Here is a 10,491-nt window from a genome sequence, read left to right as displayed (position 1 = left end):
AAGCAAACAGGTTAGTGATAGTTGAAATATGCCATTTAGAATATAGTCCCTGAAGAGAGCTCTTGGATGCATGAAGTCTTGCCCAGGGTTTTTCTATGGTGAAGTTTTACAACTGGCAATAGTCAGAGTACTTTCCCTTATTTCTCTGGTGATTCTCCCAAGTTGATTTCTTTTCATGGAATCAAAAAGACGATTAAATGAGTCCAATTTTAACAGCTGCAAATTTATTCTTCAGTGTATTTCAAGCTCATATGGCTCTCTAGTATCAATATTGCTAGTAGCAGCCTAAGTGTGAATATGTGTTTCTGGCAAGGAACAGATTTTCATTTTAATTGACACTTTCTTTTATATACTAAATCTTGGACGCCAAAGAGCTTTCCTCACTAGTAGTTGTAGATGCTAAATCTGTACTTGACTTCACCACCTCCTGTCAAGATAAATGCAAGCTTCGTTTCCCCTCAAATGAGTTCAAAGAAATAATTTCCTTGTTGTCCTGTGTTGGGAGATGTTGTTTTCAGCCAGGCGTCACATTGGTCCAGCTGGAAAGATTTTCAGTGCCTAAAGCAAGATCAGCTGCTTTTTTTTTGTTCTGCAACATGTAGCATTTGAAATGAGAAATTTAGGTTTGCTCAGTTACTCTAAATTCTGTGATCGAGAAGTGGAGGCAATAAAAATCATTAATACTCCAAGTGAGAGTGTGTTGAAGTCTTCGAAATTTATTCAGAAAGTGTCTTGTGCACCTGAGACAGTTACTTACAGAGATAAAGGAAACTCTGTCTTTATGGCAGTTTGGGGGCAGAGAGAGTCTGCATAATAAAGATGATCATTTTAGGACATGTGCCTTAGAAACTGACAAACTTATATCTTCTGTTCAGTGATCCAGATCTTCTCTGAGCTAAGGCACATAGGGCCTGTTAGTTCAAAACAAAACAAAACAAAACAAAATGGTGGTAAAGGTTTATTGAAGTCTCATTTTTTAATTTTTTCCATACTGTAGAGAAGGTTCGCTATTTTGCTTGGGATAGTTCATCTATAAACTTGGTCTTGAATTTCATAAATGGCTGCTTTTACATAGGATTTCTTCCTCTGACTCTGACCACATAGCGTTTATGTTCCTTCTCTTCAGTTATGTTTGCGATCCTTAGAATAACCCTGTGAAGTAGTAGAAAGTTACCTTTATTTTATAGATGAGAGAATCAAGGGTCAGAGAAATGAAATAGTCATACTTCGTAGTAAGTCAGAGACTCAGTACCGGCACCTGGGTCTTCTGACTCCTGGGCTTGTGCTCTTTAGACTGCACTAGCTACTCCACTTTGAAAGGGATATATGGGACATGGTTGTGATCACGTCGAGTCTGTCTCCAAGGGAGAATGGATTCACTCTTCATGCCATGGTATATTGGTGTATGATTTTCTGCTTGAAATGACCCAGATTCCAAGCCTGTTTGTGGAATGTATACTTGAGGATTGATGAGGATTAGAAGAGCCCACAGTCCTTGAGATTTTCTTTGATGATAATATCTGTAACTGCATCAAATACAAATTTGACATTCTGTGTGTCTGTAGCGCAGGTCATGTGACTGTAGATTTCTTTGACATCTTTTCGCATGTTGAGGTCAAGGAACTGATTCTTGATGTAATTCCCTGCATCTTCATAAGAGTTGTTCCCTGGTTTTCCAGAAAAAAAAGTAGTGAAGAAGTGGGATAAATTAACCCTTTTCAGCTGCTCACTTAACTTTTTTTTAATGTTGAAATTTATTTTGAGAGAGGGAGAATGTGGGTGCATGCAGTGTGCTTGCACACAAGTTGGGGGAAGAACAGAGAGAGGAGAGAGAGAATCCCAAGCAGGCTCCACACTAATGTATGGCTTGATCCCATGAACCGTGAGATCATGGCCTGAGCCAAAATCAAGAGTCAGACACTTAACCAACTAAACCACTCAGGCATCCCTACTCACTTAATTTTTAGGTGACCCACCTGATCCTTGAAATGTGTTGGATACCTGCAATTGGGGACCTAGTTTTAGAGGGAGAGTCCTCTTCTCTATTGTACTCCAATGTTTATCACTTGAGCAACAAAATTGAGGAGAGGTATCTCTGTCTCTGCCCTTGATTTCTGGGAAGTATCATTTAAATAGTCAGTGGCTCTCCTGCATCTAATGTCTGTTCTGTTCCAGGGACATCTGACTTTAAACTTATGAGTGAATACCCAAGTTTCTCAGACATCTAAGTATCACTTGGACATCACAAAGCTCGTAAGAGGAGCTGAGTATTAAAGGGATGTGGGGGGGAGTACACCTGGATGGCTCAGTTGGTTAGGCGTCTGACTTCAGCTCGGGTCATGATCTTGTGATTTGTGGGTTTGAACCCTGCGTTGGGTTCTGTGTTGACAGCACGGAGCCTGGAGCCTGCTTTTGAGTTCTCTGTCACCATCTCTCTGCCCCTCCCTGACTCACCCTGCCTCCCTCTCTCTGTCTGTCTGTCTCTTTCAAAAAGAAGTCAACATTAAAAATATTTGAAGGGGTCATCAATCTGGCAAAGCAAAGAAGTTACACTTAGTACTCCCTAAAGACAAGTTCCTTTATGTCTTCTTGGTATAGGAAACGAAGCAATCACCAGTCATTACCAAGAAAGCATTATCATCATCTCCATCCCTTGACACTTACCATCATACTCTGGAAAACAGATGCTGAGATGGACTTTCTTGATTTTTTCCCCAAAGAGGTCCTTCTTGTTGAGAAAGAGGACAATGGAAGTAGCCGCAAAGAACTTGTGGTTACATATGCTATTGAAGAGGTGTAATGACTCATGCATACGATTCTAGTAAGAGGAAAACACCATCAGAAATACCAGATTGAGCAGATGAGCTATTATCTATTTCCTGTTCTTATTCTCCTTGGAAAGACTAGTGCTCCAAATATAAGAGAGGAGTTGGGGAATAGCTTACCTCTTTTCAATGTTTTGGGTTAGGGTCAAAGTGATCTAGCTGCCCTTCTAATCCTTCTTCTGTCATAGCTGTGACTTGGGGGGAATCACTCAACTTTTCTGAGTTTTAGTTTCCCTGTCTCATAGGGTTCTGGAAGTTTGACGAGATCACGTATGTAGTGTCCCTGATGGTGGCTGGCATATAGGTGCACAATAAATGTTAGGCCAATCTTTGGCAGCCAGGGCACTGCAGAGTACTTTGACTCCATAAATGCTGCTTCTACAGAGTGGAAGCTAGGCCTGAGTTGTGCCCATTTGTGCCCATTTGCATCTCCATGATAATTTTTTTTCAGCATGATTTTGATTGGCTTCTGTTATAGAGTCCTGGATCTCCGTGTGGGCAGGAACATAATAGGGATTATTGCCCTCGTGTCAAATGGTGAGGACTAGAGAATTTCTCAGTGCCACACCACAAGCCCTTCTGCCTATTTCCTCCTGTGATTGCCTCTCTGGCTAGGTGTCAAGTGGTGCTGTGTATCTGCAGAGTTTAGATGTTGACAAGTGCCTTAGACCAGCCTGTTTTTAGGGAGCAGATCTTTAGGATTGGAAGTATGCTATTATCTGACTTGGCTCAATCTTTTCACCCAATGAAGAAAGAAAACAAATCTACCTTTTTGTGGCCTTTTGTCATTGCTAATGCTCACACAGAACCCCCTTAAGAGTTCATAGACTTCAATGTTTAAGATGGAAGAGATCGTGAAAGATGAATGACCCCGTAAGACAGTTTGGCTAGATGATATTCATAGTGCTCTAATGTGAACTTGAACTAAGGCGAAGGGAGAACTGCTGGAGTGAAGGATGGGAGTAGGAGCTTTGTCTTCTACCAATAAGCTATGGACCTCCATTAGCATATTCCACTGCCGTGATATCCTCTGTCTCAGACTCCAAGGCTGGATTGACACTTGGCCTCCAGAGGTCCTATCTTGTTAAACTGCAGGCTCCAGAGACTCACCCCACAGGTAGTCTTCCAGCTGTCAATTTAGGTGGCATGTGAGAAACCTGGTCTGCCAGTCTCTCCTTAGTCCTGCTGACAGTACGTATTTAGGCTTCCAAGTGAGGTTAGTAGTTCAAACCCTCTATCCTATTGCACAAAGATGCACATTTTATGTTGTTTTTCTGCTCTATCATTTTCATCTCCTATCCTTTATTTCCATAGGTGGCCTGGAAGTGTCCTAAGTGTATCCCCTGCACTTTCTTAGATGTCTAGTCTGAGACCAAGCTCACTTCCAGTAAATCTAGAGCTTTAAAGTGCTAACCTGGAACCTGCAAAAGAGGAAGTTTTTCTAGAACTATTTGCCTGAGACATTGATTTGTGTGCTAGAGGACTGCTAGACTGTCTGTGTTAGCTGAAATCACCCATGTGGAAGAATTGGTGACACAAAACGTAGAGGAAGGGTCACAGGGGGACTATCAATCAAAGCTGCTTAGCGTAAAGGCCACTTACCACTTCGTCATCTTCCACTAACACCATATCATAGGCACTGAGGGCCGCACAGAAAATGATGCAGGTGACTCCCTCAAAGCAGTGGATCCACTTCTTTCTCTCTGATCTTTGTCCTCCCACGTCAAACATCCTGAGGGAAGAAACAGCACATGTACTTGGTGTTTACTCCAGAGGGGTGGCCACTTTGGGGCCAGTCGGCAGTGAGATGGGAAATGGGGAAAAAAGAGGGAGAAATGGGATAGTCATTCAGGTTGGGCTTTAGTGAAGGCCAAGAAGAATGCCCTGCCCCTTTGATATCTGAGGTGACCCCAGGGAACCATGTGTGTATCTGTGGTGCCCCCAGGGAGCTGTGTACTCACCTGAAGTTCAAGTCTTTGACAGAAAACTTGGTCTCAATGATGCCTGTGGTTTTGACTCTGGATCGTAGCACATCTTGCTCATTAGGGAGGTAGTCAGGGGCTGTAATCCGGTCTAATTGGTTCAGGTAGCTAGAGAAAAGAGATTGGTACAGATGACATTAAACTTTCCACAGCCAGGACCAATAAAGGTAAAGGATCTTACCGAAAGTTATCTAAGTTGGTGATGGAACCAGGACTAGAGTCCATATTGTTAAATCTAGGGTTCTTTTCCTTCAAACCTCATGTGTCCCTACAAAAGGGAGTGTGTGCTGAGGGGTATACCCAGTTGAGGAGGGTCCCATCGCATTTAAGTGATATTGGATAACTTTTCCTTAAGTTTTGCCTGGCTACAAGGTTTTCTAGATCCTTCAGTAAGATTTAGTGGGTTAAATGAGTGCCAAAAGTTCCAGCAAGAAGTAGGAGTAGGGGCGCCTGGGTGGCTCAGTCCGTTGAGCTTCTGATTCTTGATTTTGGCTCAGGTCATGATTCCAGGGTCATGGGATCAAGTTCTGTGCTGAGCGTGGAGCCTGTTTGAGATCCCTCCCTCCCTCCTTCCCTCCCTTCCTCCCTCTATTCCTCTCTTCCTCTCTCCCCTCTCCTCACCCTCCCCCACTCATGCTCTCTTTAAAATAAAAATAAATTTAACAAAAAGCAGGAGTAGACTAAAAGAGACTTCAGAGACATAAGAGATGTGAATCGGTGTAATGCATGGACCTTGTTTATATCCTGAATCAAGTTAAGGAGCAAACAGTTGAGATAACTGAGCAAACTTAAATGAGCACTGGCTTGGATATTTGATGACATTAAGGAATTATCAAATATTTAGGTGTGGCCGTTATGTTGTGGTTTCTTTTTTTAAAACAGCCTCTTTTTTTTTTTTTAGATACATAATGAAATTTTTAGGGTGTAATGATAGGATATTTGAGACTTCGTTCAAAATAATCCAGTGGGAGATGGAGCTAAAATGGAACAAGAGTGGTCATGAGTTGGTAACAGTTGAAGTCAGGTGATTCACTATATTTTCCTACTTTCATGTGTTTGACAGTTATCATGATTTTTTTTAAGACCAGAGGGAGGCAGATATGAAGTGGGATGACATAGAAGAAGGGAAGGAAAATTAAAAAGTGTGTAGTATATGCCAGTATTTTCACATTTAAAGTCTCATTTAACCTCATACACCTTTAAGTTTCATTCCCCATTTTACAGAAGAAGGACAATTTTAGAAGAGTTGAATAACTTGTCCAAGGTCGAGATGCACTATGGTATATTGTAGAAAGCATTCAACTTTGTAGTCAGATAGACCTGGAGTCAAATTCAACCTCTGCCATTTATCTATATGACTTTGGGCAAGTCAGTTAACTTCTCTGAACCTCAGGTTTTCATCGGACTAATAAAAAGTACTCTCTGCCTCGATTGATCGAACGAGATGGTGTAGCTAACGCACCCAGCAGTGCCTGGGCCTTAGTGAGTGCTCTGTGGACAGTAAATGATAACCGTGTTATTAAATTCGATGACAGAAGAGGGATTAAATCCAGGTCTGTCTGATTACAGAGCTTATGCCCATCTATGAAACCATGCTATCTGAGGTAAGCTTGATAAACTCTTTGTACCTTATCTTTTTGGAACCTGCTTCACAAAGTTGGTTCTTTTAAATCCCCGACCTACTTCCTTTAGTTTGCCCTGGAAGTTTCTGTGTCCCATGCCTGGCACCCTGACATAAAATGCTATGTGTGAAGGAGGCATCCATTTCTGGTTGGTGGCCTAAGTAGACACACTGAGGTTACCAGCTAGAATGTTCCACCCTGAAAGGGCCATCGTGAATCACCTGCCTCCTCGGAGAGCATGTGGCAGGACTACAGGTCTGTCTTTGTGGTTCTGAATGGAGAGACTACATATATGAATTAAGAGGACAGCAATCTGAGGGCTACTAAGCTGGGCACATTTGTTTTTAATTTGGGGGTCTTCAGCTCTGTAGGCTGCGGTGAGCCAGTGTGAAGCAATACAGAGTGGTGGCAACTATGGCACTGCCCCTCTCTAAAGGCATTATGTTCAAAGCCTAGTAAAATCACTGTTTGGACCTAACAAAACCAGTATCCAAACTGAATTCAGTCCTTGTGACTCCAGCTTTCATGCCTGGAATTTTAGGCTGGGGGTGATTTCTCCTAGATGGTTGCTTATACTTAATCCCACCACTTCCCCAGCCAGAATCTTACTAAGATGCTGAGTCATTGAGCTGGTACTCTGCAGCTCTCTCGAAGCAGGCTTGCACCCCACCATCCTTCCACAGCTTCTTGATGACCTCCACCAGCTCGGGAGGCATGGTGCCCTCCTCAATAGAGTCAGCCAGGTTGTTGAGCTGTCGCCCAGTGTCCTGTAAGGCAGAGACTTGACTGAGAACTAAGCAGGGGTAATGGCTTTCCGGGAGGGTCCTGGAAATACTGCTGAGAAGAAAGCATTTTGCATTCCTACCAAAGCCCAAGATGAAGATTGCAGTCAGGGAAGATGCTTCAAAAGTATACTGATTGATTATGAGTGTGCTTCTGAGATGTAGAGGGTTTATCCAGCCCTAGGAAGTGTCAGGGAAAACAGGTTCCAAGGGCTTCCTCTGTGGCATTTCTGTCTCCCATCCTTAGTTCAAAATAGTATGGCCACAAAATGTGGGTCCTCCACTTGCAGGGAGGTTGGAAGTGTAAAGACCAGATTGACTATGAAGTAGACCAGCTGGTAGACAAGAAGCTATCACCTTTGTTCTTTCACTGATTCAAATCTAGGAAAAGGCAAATACTGGATATGGGGATTTAGCTTATAAAAGTTCCATGGCCAGGCAAGGAGCCTGGGGGAGCGATTTAAATGATAAGGTGAGACACAGAGGCAGAGGAGGCTGAGAACAGATTTGGGTAATGTATAATAAAGGTAGGGATTGCACACTTCCACAAGACTGAAGTAAAAAGATCGGAAGCTCAGTAGGTAGATTTAGTTCTACAAAATTCTCTTCTGACCCGTATTTCCTCATAGCTTGTTGGCTGGCTGTTTCTGCTCATCAGCCTTTCCTTCCACATTTAACCATGTACTGCTAACCACATACCGCACAGCTTGGTTCAGCGTAGTCAATGCCCAGTGTAGGCATGGCCCGGATGATCGCCAAGATGGACTGCAGCACATTCCCATAGATGATGGTTTTGTACTCCAGGCACTCTTCTGGCGTATAGCCATCCTGATGAATGATCCTGCAAGACACCCGGACCTTAGTTGGACCCAAATAACCAGATCTAAGAGATTGGGAATCTGGGAGGACTTAGAGGGTCATAAGAACCCCATCTCTATTCCTGTTGCTGTCCCAAAGTGGAGAGTGAGGAGGAAAGGGCATGCTGATGAGGGACATTGGGAATCAGGTTCTTTATATCCTTTACATCTGGGTTCCTTCAGGCTGAAGAGCCCCTCATCCTGCATGCCTCTACTGGTTCTACTGACTTCATCACCCTACCTCAGTCCTCTGGGGGTTTGTTCCTACTCACTTCATCTGTTTGACGATAGTGCTCTTTCCTGACTCCCCAGCACCTGCAGGGAGAAATGCTTATGCATCAGATTTCCACCACTTCTCCCCAACCCTCCAGGAGATGGCTCGTGAGATGTCTAAGCCAGGGCTTTGCTTGGGAGTCTTGTCAGGAGAGGACCTGTAAGGTGATTACTGCCCTCAATTTCGCCAGCCTTGAGCTCAAGCCACTTGGTCTGGATTTAGAGCAGTTTCTCAGCCTCTGCACTGTTGGCATTTTGGGCTGGACAATTATTGGTGTTGGGGGGGGGCTGTCTTGTGCATTGTAGGGTGTTTAGTAGCATTCCTGGCCTCTACTCACTACAGGTCTGTAGCACTCTCCTCTTCCAGTTGTGACAACTAAAAATGTCTCCAGACACTCCCAAGTGCCCTGGGCAGGAGTGAGGGTGGTGGCAAAAGCTCACTGAGAATTTTGATAGATTTGATAGAATTTTGATAGATTTAGGGAATTCCTTTAACACATTTCTCTTCTGCCCGATTTTACTCAGGAGAGTGATCTTGGAGCAGGATTGCAGAAAGCTGGATAACTTCACTGAAATAGTTTTTTGATCTTGCTTTTTCCTTTATTGGCTAAAATGTCCCACTGTCCTCTCATAGACACTCTGTTCTCCTTCCACATACCCTTCAACCTTCTCCCCAGTCTGCACTGCCCTGATGCCCTAACCTCCCTCCCAGTTAGTCTGTGCTGGTCCCCTCTAAGCTGCTTATCCTGAATGTGGAAGAAAGCTGCTTAGGCTTAAAAGATCTCTCGGTGGCCTTGCCATCTCTTTTCCCTCTGTAGCTTCTTGGGCTCCTTGCAGTCTTGGTATGCTCACAGATTGGCTGGGGAAAAGGAGGTGCCCCAGCCTGGGGTTCCAGTTCCCAGGCTCCTCGTGGGCTTGGAAACAGCCCAGTAAGCCAATCTGCTGCTCCGTAGACCCCGCCTGCAACAGCTAGCCTATCTTTGTCCTACTGTTGGAGTTTTTTCCTAAGCCAAGTATCCCAAACTTTCTATTGTCTCAGTTCTGTTTACAGCTGTGACCAGTCTCTGACCAACAGAAGTGTTTTACTTTTTTCAGCACAGACCTGTTATCTGCTTATAGCCCATTAGGTTGATGAACCTCCTGTCTGGCAGGGACTTTTGCAAGGCAGCTACTGAACAGAAAGCTAGGAAAGGACTGCTGTAGAGGTTCCTCCTCCCTCAGGGCTCCCTAGTTATAAAATGTATACAGAATGTTGACTGAAAACAAGGAGAAGGAACCGTTTATGTGGCAAGAACCAGTGGGCCTGCTCCCGGGACTACCTGTCCACTGCCACTGATGCTGTGGCAGGACTTCTAAGTCCACTGTCCTCTCCTGTGTCCTTGACTCAGAGCTCTCTGGCTACAGATCAGGTAACTAAGCCCAGGGTATTTGTCAAACTGTGAGGTGTTAGGTTTGGTTAGATTTGGAGATGGACGGGTCTCTCCCAGCCCTTGCACTATTCCTGGTTCACGGAAGGGCAGGACTATTCCAGGGTAGCATTGGCATTCTGCATCTCCTTGGGCTGGCTGTGCTCAGCCCTAGAGCCGGGATCCTGTAGACTGAGACCAGATGGAGAGAGGAAATGACCCTCCATCCGTCCTCCCCACAGGGTGGGCTAGAACCCATCTACCATTTAGGATAAGCAGGAAGGAGCAGTACCTTCCCCTTCTCTGGCTCATCCTCCCATCTCGCTCACCCAGCAATAGCAGTTTGACGGTCTTGGCTTCCTTGTCAGCATCCTCCTGCAGCTTCTTTTCTAGCTCCTTGGATCTCTTGGCCAGTTCTTTGTCCTCAGCACTGGCTCCACTCCCCATCTTTTTCCTATCTCCTCCTCCGCTGCTCCTTCTGGCCCTTAAGCGCTTCTTCTCTAGGGTTTTCTATCTGTGAGATAGAAAAAGTAAATTGAGATCCAGTATCGGTTTTGTAGTCCTCCTCAAAAGCTGCTCTGTAGGAGACTCGGCGAGAGAGCAGTGTCTAGGTTCTTGTACCCTGCCTGTCTTGGCTGAGACTTTCTACCCCAGCTGGAGACCTACTTAGTCTAGGGATTGTAGCCTTTTTATCTAGCAATGTGATGGGTTAAGCCAATTAAGAGCTCAATATGACAAAGGGCA

General features: G+C 44.4%; 1 protein-coding gene across 1 annotated transcript; it reads right to left on the bottom strand.

Annotated features, from left to right (window-relative positions):
• Positions 1-1,436: 1,436 nt before the first annotated feature.
• GNAT2 (G protein subunit alpha transducin 2) lies at positions 1,437-10,194 on the bottom strand. Its single transcript, XM_029948946.1, has 8 exons — positions 10,077-10,194; positions 8,341-8,383; positions 7,911-8,052; positions 7,039-7,196; positions 4,787-4,915; positions 4,428-4,557; positions 2,665-2,818; positions 1,437-1,667 (listed from the first exon to the last, which is right to left on the bottom strand). The coding sequence occupies exons 1-8, from the start codon at positions 10,192-10,194 to the stop codon at positions 1,477-1,479; spliced, it is 1,065 nt and encodes a 354-aa protein (XP_029804806.1). The 3' UTR covers positions 1,437-1,476.
• Positions 10,195-10,491: the final 297 nt, after the last annotated feature.

The sequence above is a fragment of the Suricata suricatta genome, chromosome 8 (assembly GCF_006229205.1).
Source record: "Suricata suricatta isolate VVHF042 chromosome 8, meerkat_22Aug2017_6uvM2_HiC, whole genome shotgun sequence".
NCBI classification, from domain to species: Eukaryota; Metazoa; Chordata; class Mammalia; order Carnivora; family Herpestidae; genus Suricata; species Suricata suricatta.
The sequence above is the reverse complement of the archived record's forward strand: the minus strand, read 5'-3'. Positions and strand labels throughout refer to the sequence as shown.

Excerpts from the sequence above, each read along its gene's own strand:
- GNAT2 (XM_029948946.1), bottom strand. The coding sequence starts at position 10,194 with ATGGGGAGTGGAGCCAGTGCTGAGGACAAAGAACTGGCCAAGAGATCC. Across the intron at positions 8,053-8,340 it reads ACTATCGTCAAACAGATGAA|GATCATTCATCAGGATGGCT; the intron begins GTGAGTAGGAAC and ends GGTGTCTTGCAG. Across the intron at positions 7,197-7,910 it reads ACGCTGAACCAAGCTGTGCG|GACACTGGGCGACAGCTCAA; the intron begins GTATGTGGTTAG and ends TCTGCCTTACAG.